Source organism: Hyla sarda, chromosome 3 (assembly GCF_029499605.1).
Source record: "Hyla sarda isolate aHylSar1 chromosome 3, aHylSar1.hap1, whole genome shotgun sequence".
Classification (NCBI taxonomy): domain Eukaryota; kingdom Metazoa; phylum Chordata; class Amphibia; order Anura; family Hylidae; genus Hyla; species Hyla sarda.
In genome coordinates, this window is record NC_079191.1 from 409759530 (window position 1) to 409784714 (window position 25185).

The following is a 25185-nucleotide window of genomic DNA, read 5'->3' on the forward strand; positions in this document are numbered from 1 at the left end:
GCCTGAATATTTATGGAAAGAACTGCCAAGAAATCCCTACATAAAATGGTAAAAATCAGCTACAATTTTTTTTTTTTTTTACTCCCAAAAATTCCCTATTTGGTTTTATTTTTCATTGTCTTTTGGTCTTGTGTAATGCAAACAAGTTTTGGATTATTAGGGTATGTTCACACTGAGTAATTAGCACGGAATTCCGTGGACTGAATTGGACATCGGAATTCCATGGTGTGAACTCCTAACATTAGTGTAAATAATTCTTCCGCGGAACCGTTCACACTGAGGAATCGATCTGTGCAAATAATGAGCACGTTCTTTCTTTGCGCTGAAGTCCGCAAGCAGTGCAAAGCCGTGCATGGTGACAGCGCAGGGCCCCGTGGTCCTACCACCAAAGTATTTCGGCAGCAGCGGCCAGACGGAATCTCCGCTCGGAAGCCGAAATACTTTGGTCTGTCTTAATGTGAACATACCCTTAGACTAGTGGTTCTCAACCTTTTTTGGCTGAGTACCCCTTTACAGCCCATTCCCAAAAAATTGTACCCCTATATTAGAGACATTTTGTAATGATTATAGTATAATTCATATGCTTTCCCTTCCTCTATAACAGGCCCCCTGTTACAGGTGACGTCTTCTCTAACTGGAGTTGTTTACTTTTCTTTTCTTCACTATCTGGCCTAGACCGCCATTATGATTTCTCCCATACAAGATATCTCCACAGAACCAGCCAAACAAACATTTTAGGCTTCTTTCTGCAGTGCAATACCCACCTATTTAAAAACTCCCCATGTTTATTGTCACACAAAGTAATAGTACTCTCTTTGCATCCCCATAAAGTTGTTAGGCCCCCTCTGTGCCCCCAAATATAGCTGTAGGCCACCAAACTGCCCCCAAATATAGTTGTAGGCCACCATACAGTCCCGCTTTGGTGCTCCACTGCTCCTCTGGTCTAGGGACCTATTGTTATAGCTCATAGCAGTAGGTCCCCGGTCTACAGGGGCAATGGAGCAACAAAGCTAATGGTAGTTATTGCCCACAGCAGCCCAGTGCCCGCGCTTCCCCTTTACTGTCCTCCTGCTCTGCTCCTCGGTGCAGTTACGTCAGCCTAACATTTCTTTCAAAGTGGTCCAGACCAGTAACCTGTGGCTTCCATTAATGATTTTTTTCTTCAAGTACCCCCTGGAGAACTGCTAAGTACCCCTGGGGGTACATGTACCCCAGGTTGAGAACCACTGCCTTAGACCCTCAGATGTGAGGTTACTGTCATTCGGAAAAATTTTGACATGTTGCCCAGATACATCAAAAGATTAGATCAGTCCTGAGATCCACTGCAGTCGTAAGTAATAAGTGGGTGAAGGGTGCGTCGACTTCTCTCCATAAATCAGTAGTCTACAAACTGTGGACCTCCGGATGTTGCAAAACTACAAATACCGGCATGTCCGGACAGCCAACGGCTGTGCGGGCATGCTGGGAGTTGTAGTTTTGCAACATCCGGAGGTCCACAGTTTGTAGACCACTGCCATAGACTGTAATGCAGTGAACCAGTCGGAAGGAGCAGTCGGCAGGGGAGTGGAGCATGCTGCTGCACATTTCACAGGGCAATCACAGCAGGTCTCAGGACTGAGATCCAATGTCATATTATTTGACATGTCTAAGGAAAAGTTTTTGCAAATGACAGAAAAAAAAAATTCACGGCATAGGTTTTTGTAATTCAAATGTAATAGTGTATAGAAAAGCAAAGAAAAGCTTCTTTAATACAGCGACCGTTACTACAAAAAATTCTGTAAAGTCCGGAACAGGTTAACTAACTAGATAAACTAACACAAGACAAGAAGATGGAGCAGTGATAAAACAAGACTTTGGAATCTGTAAATCAAAAATATAAATACATATTTTACTGATCAAAACAAAACTATAAATATGTATAAATTTATATATATTCACACTGATTTTAGATGCAGATTTAAAGGCAGAATTTTTCACCTCTTTAATTTGCAATGTCAACAAGCTGTACAAGTATATAGCAAAGATTTATTAGTATAATTTATAAAAAAATAAAAAGGTAAAATTAATACAAAAAAGTAAGGTAAACAAAAAGCAGAAACTTTTGGACAACAGTTTAATAGATTTTCCCCAGACTTTCTACAAAATTGCTCAGGTGCAGGGAATGGTAGGGCAAAATAAATAAATAAAATAAAGCTATACTCACCCCCTGCCTGGTCCCATGCAGTAATGTAAGCGCACATGACTGCTGATGCCATTGATTGACTGCAGTGTCAGAATGGGCATTTTACTGGTAAAACCCCTGTATTACTGAAGTGCATGCACTGACTGGCTGTCTGGTAGCGCCCCTACAGTACTGGAAGGAATAACATATTCTGTACCACTCTATCTGTGCCAGGGTTAAGTGCTCCAGTTGAGGACGGCTCCATGTTACTTTTTTAGGACATTGTGTGTACTGTAAAGGACCCTGAAGAAGCTCCTGTCGTCTACATAGACAGTGATTACAGCTCCCAGCAGATCTTTATTACTTTCATATATAAGGATTTGCTTTATCTGTATTCGTTATCTAATTTTTGTTTAATCCTCACTTTTTTCCTATTTTTGGATGACATTTTGGGGCTTCAGAACCAATTACCAGATTTCCATAGAGTTATTGTCTCAACATACAATGGTCGTCCTGGAAACAATTCATATTGTAACTTCAGGGAACACTGTACTGGCCCTTGAGCAATTTTGGAAAAAAGCCAGAAAAACCACATTAAAAAGGTCAGTAGAACGAGGTCCTTACCCTTCCGTCCTTGTCCACACCAGCAATCTGTCCTGTGGCGATCCTGATTTTGTCTGGATGAAGAGCAATACTGCATCGGGCAATAAAAGAACAGAAAATGTTAATACTGACATAAGCAAACAGCAGCATCTACAGAATGGAAAAAAACATCTTTAAAAGGGAACCAATCATCGGATTTTACCATATATAACGCTTGACAATATTATAAAATATATACACACACACACAGTGATCCCACGACCTATGATGGCCCCAACATATGATGGTCTTTCAGAGGCCATCGCATGTTGAAGGCAGCATCAACATACGATGCTTTTTTATGTTGGGGCCATCGCATAAAGCAGAATGCTTCAGCTGCTGCCGGATAGACGTTTAAGGTGCCCCATGCGGTCCGTTGAGTGTCACTCACCTGTCCACGACATTCCGGACCAAGCTCTTCGGGCTCTGCTGCATGGCCGTCGTTCTCCGTCGTCATCACGTCGCCGCGCACGCCATCCAATAGGAGCGGCGTGCGTAGCGATGGAGAGCTGCTATCCAGGGCAGCAGTGACTGTCCGGAGCAGAGAGGACACCCCAGGGACGTGATGAGAGCGACGATCCAGGGCAGCAGTGACGGTCCGGAACAGCAAGGACACGTGAGTATAACTTTCTATACTGTACTGTATTATTATTGCACGGATCCCTCAACATACGATGGATTAAAGTAACGATGGTTCATTTGGAACGATTTACCAAGGGATCACTGTGCGTATGTATATGGATGGATGGATGGATGTTACCCTGATCAGGTTTTTAGCGCTGGCACCACATTTTCTATTCTTTTTTCTATATATCTATATATTTTTTTCTATATATCTACACACATATATATATGTATATGTATTGCACATACGGGGGAGTGGCTACCTCCATGTTGGCCTTGCACCCCACCCACCTCTATCAGGTGTGTATATAAAGTGTCTTTAATGTTCCAGATCCTGCCATGCTTACTGAACTGTTTACACAAAGGCATATTCACAGTGTAGGGTCCGTCCCAATGAGGCCACCTTATCGCGGTGGGACGGTCCAAGCTATTTGACCGCCGGCGGAGACAAATCTGCGAGCTAAGTGCCTCACTATTTCATAGTTTCACATTTGCATCTATTACACCATAGCTGTATAGCTCTCCATGTTTTATCTGCATGTTCATGTTTCACCTATATCCTTGTGCTGGCAGTGTGCTGCTGCATTCTTCTGTTGCTACATATATATATATATATATATATATAAAAATAAAGGATATATATGGTAAAATCTGTATCCTGTTTTTGTCCCCAGGGATGGTGAACATATGAAGTAGTCCTCTGGGCGGGGACTTATACCTACCAGCACCCGTCGCCCCGCTGGCTGGGCTGACCGCTTGCGTCACTTAGGGAGTAGAGCGATGACACAAGGTGTCAATCAAGCCGACTGGGTGGGGCAACGGCCGGAGCAACCAGTGCTGGTAGGTATAAGTGCCCTCCCAGAGGACTACTTGCGGGGCGGCCAGGGGGGACTTTATAACTTCATATCTTCACCATCCCTGGGGGAAAAACTTCCCCTGGGGATGGTTAGGATACAGATTTTACCATATATAATGCGTTGCCAAGCGTTTGATATGGTTAAATCTGATTATTGGTTCCCTTTAAGGCAGTGGTCTGAAACTGGTGACCCTCCAGATGTTGCAAAGCTTCAACTCACAGCATGCCTGCACATGCCTAGACAGCCATTTTCTGCAGCTAACGGCTGTCAGAAATGCTGGGAGTTGAAGTTTTGCAACATCTGGAGGGCCACCAGTTTGAGACTCCTGTTTTAGGGTTACTCTTCCCTTTTAGTGGTAAGTGCTACAAAACAAGCATAAAAGGAAAAAAAAATTAGATTTGAAATGCTTCTAGGGAAAACTGGGTCTAAGAGTGGATAGAATCTGGTTTTATAGAGGTTATACTGGAATAGAAAAAACAAAGCTATTTTCTTCTAAAAGCAGCACCACACCTGTCCTCAGGTTGTGTGTGGTATTACAACTTGGCTCCAATCACCTCAATGGAACGGAGCTGCAATAGGACATCCAACCTGAGGTCATGTGTGAAGAAATCAGCTCTGTTCATCGAACAAAGTTGTGCAGGATATGAATAGTGCAAATAAAAAGATAAACGCCTTACCATTTTACACAATCTGTGTGACCTAGATAATGCCGTTGAGTTCTTTCTTCATAGTTGAACAGAACGACAACAGAAGCTATAAAATATACAATTTCTCCAGTAGGGAGGAGGTAAACATTAGCGCGACAGTCTCTACCACGATAACCATATCTATATCACATTCTGTTAAGTTGGAAGACACGCCAGAAGTGAAAAAAAAAAATGTTCCAAAACACGAAAACTTCAATACAGAATATAACAAAGAAAATAAACAAAACCCACACACCCTGATCCCATTTCACGCTCCCAAATGTATTTCATATACTGTAATAGATCAAGTTATAGGATGAATGTTAGAGGTGATGCAACATGTTATCTCGTGAAAGGAGGTATCGGCTTCTTCACATGGGTGTTAAATAACTTTGCGCCTCAAATGAAGTGATGGTTAAACAGGGATGTCGTTCCTCCGGTTCCCCTTGCCAGGTGATATTGTTAAAATAAATAAAGAAAGCACGGACCTGCACTCAGATTCTCAGCGTCCAATCAATGAAGAAAGAAGAATGGATGATCCAGCACTGGAAGAACAGCAGGGGTTCTCCACCATAAGGTGATTTTAGTACGTACCTGGCAGACAGTAATGGACATCCTTAGGAAGGATCTGCGCTTGTCTTGGGGCTAAATGGCTATGTTGTGAGATTACCATAACACTGTGGCTAGCTTTCTGTGAACTGGTATATCCTTGAGTTTTCTTCTTTTGCCTACAAATCCCATAATTGCACTTTCCTCCCTCCCACACATCAGCCACCCCACCCATTGAAACATTAATGAGCTGCATCCATTCAAAAGACCTGTGGTTTTCAATCAGGGTGCCTACAGCTGTTGCATTAGTTGCAGATTGATCTCTCTCCCACCAAGTGATCCCTCCACCCATTGAAGCAGACAGGCTCCCTGTCATCAGCTGATTAGCGAGTCAGGTCTCGGCCGCATTGCAACCTGGGAAAAATCTAAGACAACATTCATTTTGTATGCTGGTAAAAACAAATATTGGGGTGAAAATCACATAAGAATTGTGAGAAAACCGTCACACACAGGTAGACACTATATTATGAACTACACTAACTTTACAGCCCCTGTAGCAGAGTCAAATAAAAAAAAAAATCCTGGAATACCCCTTTAAAACTGCATACAATCTCTTCAAATAGTCTTATACACCTTGACGCGTTTCGAGCGCATGCACAGATTTGTAAATTACAGATTTGTAAATTACTTCTATTTAAAAAATCTTAATTATCAGCTGCTGAAGTTGAGTTGTTGTTTTCTGTCTGGCAACAGTGCTCTCTGCTGACATCTCTGCTTGTCTTGGGAACTGCACAGAGTAGAAGAGGTTTGCTATTGGGATTTGCTTCTAAACGGTCAGTTCCCGAGACACGTGTCATCAGAGAGCACTTAGACAGAAAAGAACAACTCAACTTCAGCAGCTCATAAGTACTGAAAGGATTAAGATTTTTTTAATAGAATTAATTTACAAATCTATATTGAGGTAGAATGAAGATGCACTCACCCCGTCTTGTAGCGAAAAAAAAAAAAAAAAGCTTTGTTTATTGTTGCAGTGAAGTAACAGACAAGACCCTTGCAGCTCGTGTAGGACGCAGCAAAACGTCTGAGGTGTGACAGCTGTTTTAGGGTGGGTTCACACTACGTTTTCTCCCATACGGGAGCGCATACGGCAGGGGGGAGCTAAAACCTCGCGCTCCCGTATGCCTTCGTATGCGCTCCCGTATGTAATTAATTTCAATGAGCCGGCCGGAGTGAAACGTTCGGTCGGCTCATTTTTGCGCCGTATGCGCTTTTACGACCGGACCTCAAACCGTGGTTGACCACAGTTTTAGGTCCGGCTGTAAAAGCGCATACGGCGCAAAAATGAGCCGACCGAACGTTTCACTCCGGCCGGCTCATTGAAATGAATGACATACGGGAGCGCATACGAAGGCATACGGGAGCGCGAGGTTTTCGCTCCCCCCTGCCGTATGCGCTCCCGTATGGGAGAAAACGTAGTGTGAACCCAGCCTTACCCGCGCATGCGGGCTTCGTCAGACCACAAATATACAAATTTGTTTAACTTTCTGGAGCCAGTTGATATATAAAAAGTTTTTTCCTGGATAACCCCTTTAATTTGAGGCTGAATTCTGCAAGCGGAAATTCCGCCATGTGAATAGACCCTAACAATCAGGGGCGGTCTCTGGGCATAGACCTCCAGCAGTACCCATGCATGGGAAAATGACAGCGGCATACATTCCAGCACAGCATCCATGGTGAAATCCACGTCACATCAGACGAGTGTGAACACAAGCCTGGCAGACCAGACAAAAGGATACACCCACTCCAGTTTTAATTTCTCCGGTGACAGTTCTGATCTTATGTCTTCATAGTTTTCCACGTCCGAAGGAATGAACATTGTGATTGGTCGACCTCTCATGAACATCTTAATGTACTCTCCTTCTATAGAAACAAGACAAGAATATGCCGCATGGTGTCAGTCAAGGAAAAACCAAACACGTCCTCCTCGGCAGCGAGAAAAAGGTGCAACTGTTGTAGACTAAGGGTACGTTCAGACGAGCGGATTTACAGCGTATTTAACGCTGCAGATCCGCCACTGAAGGACCTCTGTATGGTGCCTTTACATGTGCCTGTTCGGAGCGGCAATACGCCGTTAAGTGCAGACACACTGAAGCACGGTGTACTCTCACACATCGCGGCTGCTCCCCCTGCTCAATGAGCTATGCCAAGAGCTGCCGCGATGTGCCAGTATACCGCGCATGGCGACTCGCACATCGCAGTGTGTCTGCTCGTAGCGGCGTATTGCCGCTCCGAGCAGGACATGTAAAGGCAGCATTAGAGAGGTCCTTCAGCGGCGGACCCGCAGCGAAGTACGCAAGGAAAATCCGCTCGTCTGAACGTTCACAAGCTGAATGAATGCCCTTGAAAGTGCAGTCAACATGAGTTTACAATGACTGTACTGGTTTACAGGGGATAGGATTTTCTGCAAGTAGCTGGAAATAAAATTATTAGGGAGATCGGAGAGAGTGCGAACATGGAATAAGGTGGAGATTTTTTTTTAAATTGTTTTGGTTTCTTGGGTTCTACACTCTCATAGGAGCTTTGTGTGGAGCGAAAAACAAACAATCTGCAAAACTGACTGGGAATTCTCCAACATGTCTCACAATAATGTTGGAGAACAGTGTTTGCCAACCAGGGTACCTCCAGCTGTTGCAAAACTACAACTCCCAGCATGCCCGGACAGCCGTTGGCTGTCCGGGCATGCTGGGAGTTGTAGTTTTGCAACAGCTGGAGGCACCCTGGTTGGGAAATACTGGTTTAACTAGATAGAAGCTAAAATAAACCAAAAACAGCATCTACTTACTACTCCAATAGAGAAGCCAAGGGAAACGTAACATTTTATCCCAATACATCTAAAATAAAAAATGCAACTTTCCAATTCGCCTTGACTCCAAAGCTACTGTTTTGCCATCTCAATCACCTGTGTGTCTCCATGGTTACAGACTACAAATATACCCGGTGTAGTCTGATCCCACAGTCAATCTACATGTCTCCATGTGATTGCTTACCAACTAAATGTAAGCAAGATGGAGGACAGAAAGAAGAAAGTATAAAGCAGGATCAGACTATACAGCAGTGGTTCTCAAGCTTTCTCGCGATTGCACCCCCAAAGGGCAAAAGTATGTCCGCAGGTACCTCTGGCGCGTAAATTTGTGCAGAACTTACACGCGAGGGGTAAAATTACTTATTTTGATAATGGCGTGTGCTTACCTTTATACTAATGCAATACTTAATCCCCTCCGGCGGGGCCACACTGACGTGTGACGTCCTCCTGCGCTGTGCGGCACCTCCGCGTAACGTCAGGGGAAGTAACACGTCTCCCCTGCAACCACGAAGCTACCGTACCGTAGCTCCGGCCGCGATACTATATAGGAAGCTGCTGCGGCCATTCTCTGCTGTGTGCTAACAAATACAGGCCAATGTATGGCCGGTATTTGTCAGTGCATCGGCGTACCCCCGCACAACCTGTCGCGTACCCCTAGGGGTACGCCTACCACCGGTTGAGAAGCCCTGCTACACAGGGCATGTTTGGCCTATACAGGGCATGTTTGGCCGATACAGGGCATGTTTGGCCGATACAGGGCATGTTTGGCCGATACAGGGCATGTTTGGCCTATACAGGGCATGTTTGGCCTATACAGGGCATGTTTGGCCTATACAGGGCATGTTTGGCCTATACAGGGCATGTTTGGCCTATACAGGGCATGTTTGGCCTATACAGGGCATGTTTGGCCTATACAGGGCATGTTTGGCCTATACAGGGCATGTTTGGCCTATACAGGGCATGTTTGGCCTATACAGGGCATGTTTGGCCTATACAGGGCATGTTTGGCCTATACAGGGCATGTTTGGCCTATACAGGGCATGTTTGGCCTATACAGGGCATGTTTGGACTATACAGGGCATGTTTGGACTATACAGGGCATGTTTGGACTATACAGGGCATGTTTGGACTATACAGGGCATGTTTGGAATTTGCCGTCATCTAAATCAGTGTTTCCCAACCCAGTCCTCAAGGCACACCAACATTCCGGGTTTTTTCAGTTACTCCATTGGAATAGAACAGGGAAAAATTAAAATCCTGGACTGTTGGTGTGCCTTGAGGACTGGGTTGGGAAACACTGATCTAACTACCGCATAGGACCTGAAGAGTAAAAACAGTAGGAATTTTTAGATATAGAATTGCAAAGCGGCTTCATTTTCATTTCAGATGTACTTGGACTAGAGATGAGCAAATCTACAGCAGGATTCACCAAAACCTGATCTAATGATTTGGTTGTTGAGTTGTTTAATTTTTTTATATTTTTTCCGATTCCCCAGAAAAATCCGGTTTGACAGTCCCGAAAGATATAACCGACCATTACCAGACGCCTCCATGGAACGGAAACACTTGGAAAGCAGAACTACTCTAAATGAATCGACAGCCGATTCACCAGATTCTGTGAATATTATAGATAATAAAAAAGGATTAGCAAATTGCATATACACTTTAACGTTGCAGATCTTAAAGGGGTACTCCGGTGGAAAACCTTTTTTATTAAATGAACTGGTGTCAGATAGTTAAACAGATTTGTAAGTAACTTCTATAAAAAAAAATCTTTACCCTTCCAGTACTTGTTAGCAGTTAGTTAGGTAATTCTTTTCTTTTTGAATTTCTTTTTTGTCTTGTCCACAGTGCTCTCTGCTGACACCTCTGTCCGTGTCAGGAACTGTCCAGAGCAGCATAGGTTTGCTATGGGGATTTTCTCCTGCTCTGGACAGTTCCTGATACGGGCATCAGGTGTCAGCAGAGAGCACTGTGCACAAGACAAAAATAAAAATTTCCTCTATAGCATAGAGTTGCTAAAAACTACTGGAAGGGTAAAGATTTTTTAATAGAAGTCATTTACAAATCTGTTTAACTTTCTGGCAATAGTTGATTTAAAAAAAAAAAAAAAATATATATATATATATATATATATATATATATATATATATATATATATATATGTTTTCCACCGGAGTACCCCTTTAAGTTTTGCAGCTATGAATTGTTTACAAACCAATTCCGTCAATATTTTGACCTAGAATTTCTAAAGATATAGGTGGCCAACATGGGAGGATAGGGTATAAAAAACTGCATTCTTATGTGCAGGACACTGGACCGATGCTAACATATTATCCATGTAAATCTGGCTTTAAAAAAGAAAACAATTCTAAGCTAATACAGGCCATTCAGAACTCCCCACCACTCATCTATAGATTACAACAAGACCTGTGCAATGCTTTACTTTCCCTGCGGAGGTGCTGTGGGAAAACTGTGCACTTTGTGCTAGGTTGCACAACAGATCACCACTGATCGCAGAACACTTTGTGATCAAACATCCATCAGAGACAACTGGGGCAGCCTATATAATCTAAAAATGGTAAAGAGAACATCCTCTTCTCCCCGGGGATCTCATTACTGTAGTCTGCTCCTGAAACTCAGCAGGGGCCGTTTTGTGGGCCATGGAGTTTCCCCATCAGCAAAATGGTACATACTGGCCTTTGAAATAAATAGCTGACTATAACAAGAAGGCGGAGTCTCCAAAATGTACCCCCTAGATTGAGACAACGCCTATAAGAGTCTAAAAAAAATAAAAAATAAAATAACAAAAAGTGAAAAATGTTTAACTGAAGTTAAACCAGACCTTCTGGTATAAATATAAAAACAAGCCATGGATACCATTCAATGGTCTGCGCTGGCACTGCCGGCCTTCTGTTTAACTAATCATGGGGTAAAAACATTATCGAATATAAGAAATAATAAAAAGCATGAAAGAACATTCCTATTAATGTCTCCCTATATGAGGTAATAGATTATAAATATGTTTTATGGCTTATAAATTTCGGTAAAGTACTCGGTTGCCTTGAGATGTAATCAGATTGTTGCAAATATTTCTGATGTTAAAGTAATAGAACATAATGGTGGATGTGAGGTGTGTAAGATATTAAAGCACGGGCTGGTATATGAGTCAGCGCACATAAAAAACGTACAATATGTGTCACTGAAAATACTAATAAAGTCTTCAGATGGGTATGGTTATTCAATGAGTGTAATCCCATCCAATAAAGCTAAGAACTTCAGTGTGCAGCACTGCTTGGAGGTTTCTTATATACACAGTGCTAGGTATGGTTCTTAAAAATGGGCAGTAAGGTCAAAACAACACCTTAAAGGGGTTCTCCGGTGCGCCAGCATTCTGAACATATAGTCACGGTGTCAAGGGTCATGCCCCTTCGTGACGTCGCGCCATGCCCACTCCTTTCATGTCTATGGGAGGGGGCGTGTCACGCGGCGATACCACGTGTTTATTTTAATTCTTATTTTTACATTTTTTCTTTTTATTGGAAAAGGGGTGGGGGATTCAAACTTTTATTACTGAAGGGGTTAAATCGCATTTATTAACTTTTTTTTAACACTTTCTTTTGGTCCCTATAGGGGACTATTACATACAATCCTAGTATTGCATACACTGTTCAATGCTATGCCACAGCATAGCACTGATCAGTGTTATCAGTGCTCTGCTGCTCCAGCCGGGATCTCAGGCATGGAGCAGCAGAGCGACGATCGGACAGCAGGAAGCAAGGTAAGAAGCCTCCCGCTGTCCTCTCAGTTGTACGGGATGCCTCGATTTCACCACTGAGCTAACCGGCAACAGTTTTCTCCCGTTTTAGATGCCGTGATCAACTTTGATCGTGGCGTCTAAAGGGTTTATACAGGACATCAGCCCGATCGGCGATGTCCGGTATTAGCCACGAGGCCTGGTTGCTGATAGCAACCGGGACCTGCCGGGTATGAAGCGTGCTCAGCCCCCCTGAGTGTGCTTCACATATCGGGAGCTGACGCAGGACGTAAATATACATCCTATGTCGTTAAGGGGTTAATGGAAAATCACTATTGCCAGGTGTATTTACAGCACGGAGCTGACACCGTCTGGAGCTACCATAATAAATTTTATATAGGCTTTTTAAATAAAAGGAAAACTGTACTTCTACCTGGTAACATGGAAAATGTATGCAGTTATATAAAATCAGAGCTAAGTGATTTAACAAATAGAGACGAGTGAGATGTCTGATCCAGTAATGGACCACCGCACGCTCTCCGTTCATTGCAACTAAGGCTAAACTTCAAAGCAACACTGTCTGAATCTGATGTAAAGCAGCACGATGCATCTATTATTGAGCGTGCACCCATCTTACCATACACAGACAGATAACTTTTTATTCTGATATGAGCTCCAGATTCTCTACTTCAGCCAAAGAGCTGAATTCTAATTCTGCCTTCCTACAATTGCCATTTGGAGAATCGCACACTGCATAAAGATTCCTTCCTGAATTAATGCTGTATGAAACCATATACAGCCATCTCCTCCTAGTGAAGGCTACACAGTGGATACACACTTTTGGGCCACTTTACATCTGTGGCATACTGGCTCTCATTGAGGCGATCCACCTGTAGGCAATGCTTTGTGTGTGTGTGTGGGGGAGGGGGGGGGATATGCAAATTTAAGGGGTATTCGGAGCAAAAACATTTTATCCCCTATCCAAAGGATAGGGGATGAGATGTCTGATCACGTGGGGCCCGCTGCTGGGACCCCCCGCGTTCTCGCTGCAGCACCCGCATTCTATGCGGGTGCTGAATCTCCAGTTTCAGAAACCTCCGGGTTTCCGGGACAGGTGATGTGACGTCACGCCACGCCCCCTCCATTCATGTCTATGGGAGGGGGCGTGACAGACATCACGCCCCCTCCCATAGACATGAATGGAGGGGGCGTGGCATGACGTCACATCACGTCCCCAGTCCCGGAAAACCCGGAGGTTTCCGAAACTGGAGATTCAGCATCCACATACAATGCGGGTGCTGCAGCGAGATCGGGGGGGTCCCAGCAACGGGCCCCACGCGATCAGACATCTCATCCCCTATCCTTTGCATAGGGGATAAAATGTTTTTGCCCGGAATATCCCTTTAACTCTTTTGTCTCTACTGCCACCTATGGGTAGCCACACTGAAAGTTTATGTACAATCCATATAACAATGTAGAAACATTACTATCGATATTACCCAACTACTACCAGTATACCCCGTTTCAAGACTATTACAATATATGGGTAAAACATTAAATTACAGGGTGGCTACCTACAGGCAGAACTAGAAACATGTTGATTATTTGATAAAATCTAAATTGAATTTAAAGTTAGACATTTACTTGTCTATCATTTCCAAATTTTACTAGAAGGAATCTAAGTTCTAAGCCACTTGGGTTATTTTTAGCTGTGGAACTTAAGGGCCACAATATACAGACAGTGGCTCTTCTTGCCAACAAAGGGCGTCAACTATACCTAAGAAAGGGTTACAACTACAAATGAGCAATGTTACAGTGATTCGATTTGTCACAAACTTCTCGGCTCGGCGGTTGGTAGGAAAGAGTCTTCTAGGACTGTATCCACCTTTTCCACCCCACCGGAGCACCTGAAAGCTGAACTAATTTATGCAGGATAAAGTCAGCAACTGCTGAGCCGAGAAGTTTGTGACGAATCGAATCACTAACTTCACTCATCTCTAGTTACAACCACCCACTAGCTGATTTAACCCTAAAGGGGAATCCTATAAAAGATTTACCTAAGGAGCCAGTGTCTCGAGTTTAATAGTGGTTTACTTGAACGGGTCAATGCCATAATTCAGATTTATAGATCATCAACAATCATCCTCTATATGTCAATGTTCCCTAATGTGTGGATCTCCAGCTGCTGAAAAACTACAACTCCCTTCAAGTCCTGGGGCAAAAGGCAAACAGAGCATAATCGGAGTTTTTTAACAGTTGAAAAGCTACAGGTTTGGAAATATAGTGACCCCCCCCGGGACCTACGATGGCCCCGACATACGATCATTTCACCATACGATGGCCTCTCAGAGGCCATCGCATGTTGAAGGCAGCATCAACATACGATGCTTTTGTATGTCGGGGCCATCGCATAAACGGCTAAGCGGCAGCGCAGACTGCTTCAGCTGCCACCGGATAGCCGTTTACGATGCCCCGTGTGGTCCGCTGACGATCACTTACCTGTCCTCGGGGCTCCGGCGCGTCCTCTTCGGGATCCCCTGCATCGTAGGTGCTCTCCATCATCGTCATCACGTCGCTGCACACGCCGTCCCGTCATTCAATAGGAGCAGCGTGCGTAGCGACGTGATGGCGGCGACGGAGAGCGAGGATGCCGGGGAAGCAGAGGCCTTGCCGGAGCGTCGGGGACACCCCGGGGACGCGGCGACAGAGATGGACGGCGACGAGCGGTGATGGTCCGGAGCGGCGGGGACACGCGAGTATAACCTCCAATACACGCGAGTATAACCTCCAATGTCCGGGCATGCTGGGTGTTGTAGTTTTGCAACATCTGGAGCTCCGCAGGTTGTAGACCACTGTCCTATAGTTTACATTGCACGGATCCCTCAACATACGATGGTTTCAACAAACGATGGTTCATTTGGAACGGATTACCATCGTATGTTGAGGGACCACTGTACTGCTCTATGCAATTAAATTGCAACCACCAGATACCCTAGGAGATCTATCTGACAAATGTGCATTAATAATAATAATGTATAGGGACACTAAAAATCTCTACTAATTCTATTAGTACAGTCTAAAGACATCTAAAAACTGTCCATGTAGCTTAGGCCTTACAGAAAATGAAAAAATTAAAAAGTTTCAGGAAACAACATTATATGTTGAGCAGTGACCAACCGCGATGGCTACACAGACATCAGTTCCAGTATTAATCCGTGTGTCGGCTTTCACCTGTATGAATTTTTACAATGGATACGATTGAACATGCATTCGAAGGGCATGCACAGATTAGAGAGATTTCATGCTAAAGCAGAGTTTGCAGGAAGGAGATAAAGCAGATTTCACATAAATTTTAGAAGCAATTATAGCAGAATATCTGAAGTTTATTTTCTGTCCATGAAGCCAACAGGAAGCCAAAGCAGTAACAGATTAAGCAAAGGGGAGGACGGTCTTAAGAAAATAAACGTCGTCTATATATCTGATCTGTTAAAAAGGGAGCTATTTTTTCCTTCACTTCCAAAACATGGTGAATAATTTAGTTAATTTTGTTATACAAGGTAAAGGTACTAGTGAGCCTCTTATGCTTATGTATATTCTTATTTAGATACTAAAGGGGCACTCTTAACATAATCTACTAAGCCAGAAGAGGTTTAGAAACTGGGGCAGTGATCCCATAGCAGGTCAGAACAAGTAATTATTCTCATCTTCTCACACTAATCCTCTATCCTTTGGATAGGACCACTTTATGAAATTGATCTGCACTAAATGATAAACCTATGTAGCTTAAGAAAAAGTTGCTTAAGGATAAACGTTCCTACGAAGGGCTTAAGATTTTAAAGGGGTACTCCGGTGGAAAACATTTTTTTTTTTAATGAACTGGTGCCAGAAAGTTAAACAGATTTGTAAATTACTTCTATTAAAAAAAATCTTTACCCTTCCTGTACTTTTTAGCAGCTGTATGCTACAGAGGAAATTTTGTTCTTTTTTTTAATTTCTTTTTTGTCTTGTCCACACGGCTCTCTGCTGACACCTGATGCCCGTATCAGGAACTGTCCAGGGCAGGAGAAAATCCCCATTGCAAACTTATGCTGCTCTGGACAGTTCCTGACATGGACAGAGGTGTCAGCAGAGAGCACTGTGGACAAGACAAAAAAAAAAGAAAAAGAAAATAAAAAAGAACAGAATTTTCTCTGTAGCATACAGCTGCTAAAAAGTACTGGAAGGGTAAAGATTGCTTAATAGAAGTAATTTACAAATCTGTTTAACTTTCTGGCACCAGTTGACTTATAAAGACCTAAAAAAAAAAAAAAAAAATTCCACCGGAGTACCCCTTTAATAATGCGAAAGGAGATAAATTACTGAAAAGGGGAATGGTAACCCTGACCTGTTACTCATACATTTCCAGGAGGAAATAACAAGGAATCAGCACAGTGCACTGTCCTAAAAGTGTGAGAATTGTTATTTTATGAGGGATATTTATGAAGACACGTGTTAAGTCCTCCTTTTAAGAGTATTGTAGTGAAATAAAACGTATCCCCATCTAAAGGGCCGCTAGAACCCCCCGCGATCTCCTGCACCGTGCCCTCCAGTCCGCAGGAAGAGGGTGTGCTGACCCCTACATGCAGCGGTTGCCAACATGCCCCCTCCATGTATCCCATAAAGTTACAGGTAGGGAGCGTGTCGGCCACGACTTCCTGCGGGGGTCGGCACGCCCTCTTCCTGTGGACTGCCGGGGGGTGGGTGTAAGTGCCAGCGGCCGTACCCCCAATGTATAACATCCCTTACCCTTTGGATAGAGGATAAGTTTTGTTTCACTGCAGTACTCTTTAAGTTGCAATTCAGAAGGTAAGAAATGAGTAACCAGAGGATAAAAGAGATCTCTCAAGTTACAGCGTTAGGCAAAGTCTCCATGCCAAAGATTATATTTCTGATTTAGATGCAGACAAGAGCAAGATTGAAGAGGTTATAAAAAGGTGGAAAGGGCCAAAGCTGCACAATCCCCAAGCCGAGTCTTACCTTGGCTGTTTTTTTCTCTTGTCGACATTTTGGCTGGTTTTGAGACAGAAGTAAAACAACTTAAAACTCAAGTCAATGCTTCAGTCTGCTTAGCATGTAATCGAGAAGCTACTTTTATTTTTAACTTTTATATAGAAATGAACGAATAAATCAAAAACACACGCCATGAGTAACATCTGAGTATTACAAGGTGTCTTATGGCAGAAAAGAAAAAAACTAAAAGAAAACGTGATAACTGCTCTTTAAGTTACATGAACAGAATCTCAAGAAAAGAAGTAACCACAATGGTGTAAAAAATAAAAAAATAAAAAAAAGAACTGCACAGTCTGAGTTTGGTTGTTGTTGTTTTTTACCTGGACTGACGACAATATCTTTATGCCTGAAAACAAAAATAATCGGGCGTTACTTTAACCTTACAGATGGCAAAGCAGCGGGGCGCAGCCTGAAGAGCTGAGCGAGCGGGTTGTGACCTTCAGTTATTTAGTGTCGGAAGAAAAACTGTCAAAATTTGATATAAAAGAAACAGAAAGAACACTACACAGACAGTATACACTCACACTTCACACACTAAAATGGATAGATTAGACCAGTGCCTGCAGGGTTCCCTTGTATGCATGTGATAGCTGTTGGCTGCCTGCTATCTTCACCTAATTCCTTCATGCACATGAATGGCAGAGAATTCATAAATTCTGAATGGAGAGAGGAGGGGTAAGCTGCTGCCAGAACAAAAAGGATTGAGCAGCTGAAGTCCAAGATGCCCAATTTCTGTCTCCACCATCTTTGTCTGTCAGGGGAGGGTCAGGGGTTACCATGCACACATTAGACCAGTGTTTCCCAACCAGGGAGCCATCAGCTGTTGCAAAACTACAACTCCCAGCATGCCCGGACAGCCAAAGGCAGTGTTACAACAGCTGAAGGCAGTATGGTTGGGAAACACGACTAATGTATAGCGAGGCCTTTACACTTGCCTATGGGTGTGTTTAGTTTGTGTCCGAGAGTCAATGTGTATAAGATATAATACCTGAAATGGCCATTCATTGAAAGCAAGCAGATATTTTGAGAATATACATGTCAGCTATTATAATAGAGGGAAGCGCTGGCTGCTTATACATCTACACTGCAACAGCCAAAAAGCAGTATTACATATCAGTAATTCAAATAGTTGGCTGTCTTTATTTACTTCTACATGGAGAGAGGACACAGAATGCAGCGTCCAAGCTGGGGACTACAGTCTATGGTATCCATGTGCCCTATATTAATGGATAACAAAATGCTGAATATTAAAGGGGTATTCTAGTGGAAAAAAAATTCATTTCAACTGGCTCCAGAAAGTCAAACAGATTTGTAAATTACTTCTATTAAAAAATCTTAATCCTTCTATTACTTATCAGCTGCTGAAGTTAAGTTGTTCTTTTCTGTCTGACAACAGTGCTCTCTGCTGACACCTGTCTGTCTCAGGAACAGTCCAGAGTAGGAGCAAATCCCCATAGCAAGCCTCTCCTTCTCTTGACAAGCAGAGGTGTCAGCAGAGAGCACTGTGGTCAGACAGAAAAGAGCAACTCAACTTCAGCAGCTGATACGTCCTGGAGGGATTAAGATTTTTTAATAGAAGTAATTTACAAATGTGTTTAACTTTCTGGAGCCAGTTGATATGAAAAAAAAATTAGTTTTTTTGACCAGAATACCCCTTTAACCCCTTATCTATGAAAACCGAATACGTTCCCAATGTTTTTTGAGCCCACATTCATGCCACATACACATAGACACCACTAGAGGCACACTCTAAAGAAATGTACCCAAATCTGTATGACAGAAGGAATATAATTAATGATCTGAGCCAATTCTATAAAAGGCAGAAGAGACGATTACCAGCGGGAGAGGATGATCTGCTCTGATACCGTCCTTGATTTAATCACCACCCGGGTTACTCCACTAAGGAATACTTACTTCTCTGAGGCTTTGCTCGTCTTTGAAGTTAACTTTGACGTGGAAGCCGCTCTCATGAGTCTGTTTCGACTGTCATCAGAATTGTCCCACGTGTTGTGTGATTTTTCTAGGGTAGAGCTTCGTTTTATGCTGAATAAAGAAAAAAATAAAAGCAGGAAAGTAATTGATCATGGTAAATATAATTGAGCTGCGAAAGAAGGCAGGGAAGATGTTAATATAGACCATGCTAGAATGGGAAAGATCTGGTTACAACAAACCCATGCAGAAGAGTATATAGCAGAGGACAGAGATATGCAACTGAGAAAGCCTCCTGACCCAGTGAAGTCCCCGGTAAGGACCATTCTTCAGGCCTCGCAACTATCAACATCAATGTGAAGTCTGCACATGTCTGCAGCGCTGAGCCTTAATACAGAACTGACTGATAGCTGATGGGGAGATGAAATAAAGGAGACCTGTTTTCTAGCTGCTCGAAAAGCTATCAAATTAGGTTTCCCTTATAAGAGAAAGGGCTGTCCGGGCATGCTGGGAGTTGTAGTTTTGCAACAGCTAGAGGCACCCTGATTGGGAAACACTGTCTTAAAGGGGTACTCCAGAGGAATATATATATTTTTTAATCAACTGGTGCTAGAAAGTTAAACAGATTTGTAAATTACTTCTATTAAAAAAAATCTTAATCCTTCCAGTACTTATTAGCTGCTGAATACTACAGAGGACATTTTTTCTTTTTGGAAAACAGAGCTCTCTGCTGACATCATGAGCACAGTGCTCTCTGCTGACATCTCTGTCCATTTTAGGTAATGACCAGAACAGCTTATGTTTTCTATGAGAATTTCCTCCTACTCTAGACAGTTCTTAAAATTGACAGAGATGTCAGCAGAGAGCTCTGTGTTCCAAAAAGAAAAAAATGTTCGCTGTAGTATTCAGCAGCTAATAAGTACTGGAAGGATTAAGATTTTTTAATAGAAGTAATTTACAAATCTGTCGCCGGCTCCAGTTTTCGGAACAGCTTGTTCCAAACACTGAGCAGCAGAGTACCCCTTTAAGCAATAATAGGAGAACATGGGAAACAAAAAAACCTGACGCTCACCAAGTTTCGGTCCAGGACCTTTTCTGTTCAGCCAATCAGTGGATGAAGCGGTGTCACAGGTCAGGCCAGTGATTGGCTGAGCAGGCCGGTCCTGTAAGTCCTATAAGACACCGGTCTGCTTGGAGAAGAGTGGGATCTGCAGCACACCTCCAGGGGACCGGGGCTAGGGAAACAGTAGGTTTTTTAACGTTTCTTCACAAGGGAGGGATAAATGTGACATGTGGGGGAGGATATACGTAAAATGGGGGGGGGGGGTAGACGTGAAGTGGGGGGAATGTGAAATTGGGGAATTAAAATTAAATTTGGGAGATTGGACATGAAATTGGGGGATATTTATGTGCAATTTACAGAACAAAGGGGGAGATTTATCAAAACCTGTCCAGAGGAAAAGTTGCCCAGTTGCCCATAGCAACCAATCAGATCGCTTCTTTCATTTCTAACAAGGCCTCTGCAAAATGAAAGAAGCGATCTGATTGGTTGCTATGGACAAATCAGCAACTTTTCCTCTGCACAGGTTTTGATAAATCTCCCCCAAAAGTGTACAAAAGGTCTTCAAATCTAATAACAGACTATGTTTATCTGCCCAGAAGAGAGCAACAAAATAAGACCACCGCCGATCCTGCCACTATGCATCTGGTCATAGGGGGAGATTGACCACAACCCGTGTAGATGAAAAGCTGCCGAGTTGCCCATAGCAACCAATCAGCGCTTTTATTTTTATTTTTTTTTAAAGGGGCTCTCAAAAATGAAAAAAATAAATAAATAAAAATAAATCTGATTGGTTGCTATGGGCAACTTTTCCTCTGTACAGGTTTTGATAAATCTCTCCCATAGAGTAATCAATTAAAGGAAGGTGTTGTTTATCATTTTATTAGACATTTTATTTGTTTATCATTTTATTAGACATTTTATTTGTTTATCATTTTATTAGACATGAATTTCCCTTGAATACAGAACCAGCAGGCCTGTGTAGTATTAAACAAGAGCGAGTAGTTAATAAGGACAAAATTAGCAGCAAACACAAACCCCGTAGAGCAGTTTTACAATGAGAAACAAGCGGAATCAGCGACACACACCAGAACATGCAGCGCCCCAATTGTTTGACTTTTCCCCATGAAGTGTAAAGCCAGAGACCTCAAGCTGTGTCAGGCCGCTGTTTGCAGTCTACTTAGTATTGGATTAGTTTGACAGATGTGTGAAATCACACAAGCAGGGTAAGAGCTGACACCCAAGAGAGGTTTAGAGGGGTCACGCTTTAAAATGTGAGGATGCAAACGTTTTAAAGCACTGCAGGAGTCGTAATGATACAATGAACAAGAAAAAAAAAAGGTAAAATAAAAAACTAAATAAAAATGCCTCATAAAAAAGAACAGCCAATGTATTCTGACCGTCAGATGTCCCCAGACCACTCCTCAAGGCCCACAAATAGTCCAGGATTCACATTTATCCTGTTCTATTCCAATTGAATAACACCCAGAATGTTGGTGGGCCTTGAGGACTGGGTTGGGGACCACTGTCAAATATTTAGCCAGTATGGAGATATGAATGGGAGAGGTAACCACTTCTTATGGCTATGTCCTAAATAGAGAGGAGTGAACTAACTGTATGAATCAGAAAAATCAAGTGGAAGTCCATTTATTTTGTGTAGAATTTTTTATTTCACTTTTTAAGTAGTCCTTGAAGACTTTTCCAGGGAATTGGCAGATTGTTCAGATATAGGTTTGGTTCTCTTGCCAGTGTATACGGGGATCTTCATAATCACTGCTGTGACCACCCTAACAACTTTGCTTTCTTAGATCACTGAATGTCAAATGATCTTTACATAACCAATCATAGAAGAAGTGTTAACATTGGGAGCTGTACTTGTGATCACATGGCTGCACCCCAAATTTCCAGACAGCAATGATCAAAATCAAAGATTAAAGGGGTACTCCGCTGCTCAGCATTTGAAACAAACTGTCATAGCCCCACCCCTCGTGATGTCACGCTCCCTCCCATAGACTTGAATTGAGGGGGCGGGGCATGATGTCACGAGCTCCCGGCGCCGGCTCCAGCGTTCGCAACAGTTTGTTACATCTGCTGAGCAGCGGAGTACCCCTTTAAATGCTAGAGAGGTGTGCTTCAAAAAAACAGGATGTCTGCATTAGAAATAAAAGATATATTTGGAGTCATCGATTAACAGACGCTCCTTGCTCATGAGCCTCACCTGTCATACCTATGCATTACTGGGCAGCCAAATGGCTTCAATAAGCGCCATGCAACACTTTCTTCCACCTGTGGAGGCACTGCAGACTGAACACCTGCTGCCAAGTTCCTCCAGAGATTTCAGCAGATTGGGCAGACTAGATGGGCCAAATGGTTCTGCCGACACATTCTATGTTTCTATGTTTATGTTGTCATCTTATTTGGATTACATACACACACATATATTTTATATATATATATATATATATATATATATATATATATATATATATATATATAATGAAAAAAAATTTTTTTTAAAGGGGTACTCCGCTGCTCGAAACAAAATTTTCCGAACGCTGGACGCTGACGTCATAGCCCTGCCCCCTCATGACATCACGCACCGCCCCCTCAATGCAAGTCTATGGGAGGGGGCATGACAGCCATCACGCCACCTCCCATAGACTTGCATTGAGGGGGTGAGGTGTGACATCATGAGGGGGCAGGGCTATCATGTCACAAGCTCCCGGCTCCAGGGTTCTGAACAGTTTGTTCCAAACGCTGAGCAGTGGAGTACCCCCTTTGATCCCTAAAATGAGCCATAATGTTTCACTTTTGTTTCATACAGGTTTACCAAGTTAAAGGTCTATTCCAGCCCAAAAAATGTATCCCCTATTAATAGGGGATAAGCGCCTGATTGCAGTGGGTCTGACCTCTAGGACCCCCAATCTCTAGAACAAAGCACAGGATCTTTGCGCAGAGAGCTGTGGGCGGTCAGGCTATTTTTATTGTCTATGGGAGCACTGGAAATACAGGTGGATAGGTACATCAGGTAGATATAGGAGAGGTTTTCCAGGGCGTTATACCCATTTAATGTAGAGACGTCTTTTCAGGCAATGCTCAATCAGGGAAAAAAAAAGCATGAGAACTAGATCTATTTCCGAAGGAAGAAAACTCTGATATTAGCCAAGCCAGATGGAGGAGACTCTAGTGTGGATAACAGGAGGCAGCTCTCCATCTTTCGGAGGAGAGTTGATTTGCAGGCTTTAACCCATAAACTATGTTAAGTTTGGGCCGTACGTGACTGTGCAGGCGTCTTATTATTCCCTTTTGTGTGTTACTGAAATGTGTCTGGTTTGGGATGATCATTCCTGACAAGCTCTAACATCACATTCTTACTTAAAGCACATGGTTGTAAGTGCACTTGAAAGTTATTATGAATATTTAGAGTACGCTGCCACCGCCAAGAGCCTGGTAATGGGCCCTATCATTACTATTATTATACCGAGAAATGCAAATTCATTAATCGCCAGATACACATCTGCAGTGCTTAAGAAAACCTTTGAGAGGAGACGCTTTAAAGTCCTAAAAAAAAAAAAAAAACATTGTGTGTGGTTCCAATGAAAATACTCTACTCTAAAACTTGGCAAATAGTGATTTAAAGCGCAAGTCCAACATTCGTCCAGTGGTATAAGCAGCATCTAAATCTCCCGGCATCTTGCTACAGCAACCAAGTTGAGCTGACTTGTCTAGGACAGTGTTTCCCAACCAGGGTGCCTCCAGCTGTTGCAAAACTACAACTCCCAGCATGCCCGGACAGCCGTGGCTGTCCGGGCATGCTGGGAGTTGTAGTTTTGCAACAGCTGGAGGCACCCTGGTTGGGAAACACTGGTCTATGAGAATCAATATGTATGTCGAAGTACCCCAAAAAAATCCATCATGCTCTAGCTGTTTTATAGGTTTTCTTTTGTTAAAGCACCCAATAATATCAACATAATCCAATCAATAAAATAAAAACAAATAAAAGATATCATTACAACTCCTGCAGCGTACGCCTTCAGCAAACAGAATAAGAGGAAACCTTTTTGTGGATGCAGCGGTTCTGCTTTCCAGATTTTGCCTGTGTGTTTGGGTGGGTTGTGGGGAAGGTTGGGGAGAAGGAGATGCTTGGTTTAATGGATTTTGATCATTTGATTCCTCCTTGACACCTTGAGGTTTCTCTTTCTTTTTCTCTGTGCTACTGCAAAAATAAATTACAAGAACGTGAAGATGATGATTAAAGAACAATGAAAAAACATAAGAAGCTCTAAACACATGCAGACTTCTACTGAAATGGAATGTAAGGAATTAAAGGGTGTATCCATTGGAGGTGTAATGGTGCGGCAGATACAGTGATCCCTCAACTTACAATGGCCTCAACATACAATAGTTTCAACATACAATCGTCTTTTCTGGACCATCGTAAGTTGAAACCAGACTCGACATACAATGCTAGAGACAGTCCATATCTGTGAAACGTGTCAATGACTGGAAGAACCGACCAATCAGAATGGGCATTCACTGGTAAAACCCCTGTATTACTGAAGTGTATGCACTGACTGGTGTCTGGTAGCGCCCCCTACAGTACAGGGAGGTATTACATGTTCTGTACACTAGGGATCGGCCGATAATCACGATTTTAGGCATTATCGGCATCGGCAATTACCTTGCCGATAAGCCGATAATGCCCCGCCCCCGCACCGCCACCGAGACAGGTGCAGGGAGCTTGATCCGGACACACTATGATTTACTCTGAAACACTTGGGTGATTATGAGAAATCAGTTTAAAAATGCCGCCAGAACCAGGGTAACTAGTGATAGGGGTGGGTCTCGGCAGCTGCTCTCCATTTTGCTGAACCACATCGCTCCTTACCCAGGTAGTCTTTTTCAAGCAGCCCACGGTTTATGAGATCGGAATACCCTTTTAAATGATGACAAAGAAGGAAAGAAAGCTTCTAAGGTTGTCCAGGATTAAAGGGGTACTCCAGGGAAA

The 25185-nt window shown here is 43.0% G+C and overlaps 1 protein-coding gene across 8 annotated transcripts in view; it reads right to left on the reverse strand.

Annotated features, from left to right (window-relative positions):
* EML4 (EMAP like 4) overlaps positions 1–25185 on the reverse strand; it is a 227630-nt gene that overhangs the window by 45063 nt on the left and 157382 nt on the right. For 4 of the 8 annotated variants that reach the window (XM_056568162.1, XM_056568166.1, XM_056568164.1 and 1 more), the window contains exons 4-10: positions 24235–24393; positions 19103–19231; positions 17509–17534; positions 17156–17188; positions 7316–7439; positions 4962–5111; positions 2786–2855 (exon numbers count right to left, since the gene is read on the reverse strand). In XM_056568162.1, the coding sequence (XP_056424137.1) occupies positions 2786–2855; positions 4962–5111; positions 7316–7439; positions 17156–17188; positions 17509–17534; positions 19103–19231; positions 24235–24393 (691 nt within the window). Of the gene's footprint in view, positions 1–2785; positions 2856–4961; positions 5112–7315; positions 7440–17155; positions 17189–17508; positions 17535–19102; positions 19232–24234; positions 24394–25185 lie in introns of those variants that run through there. The other 4 variants (XM_056568163.1, XM_056568167.1, XM_056568168.1 and 1 more) reach the window with 4 other exon arrangements.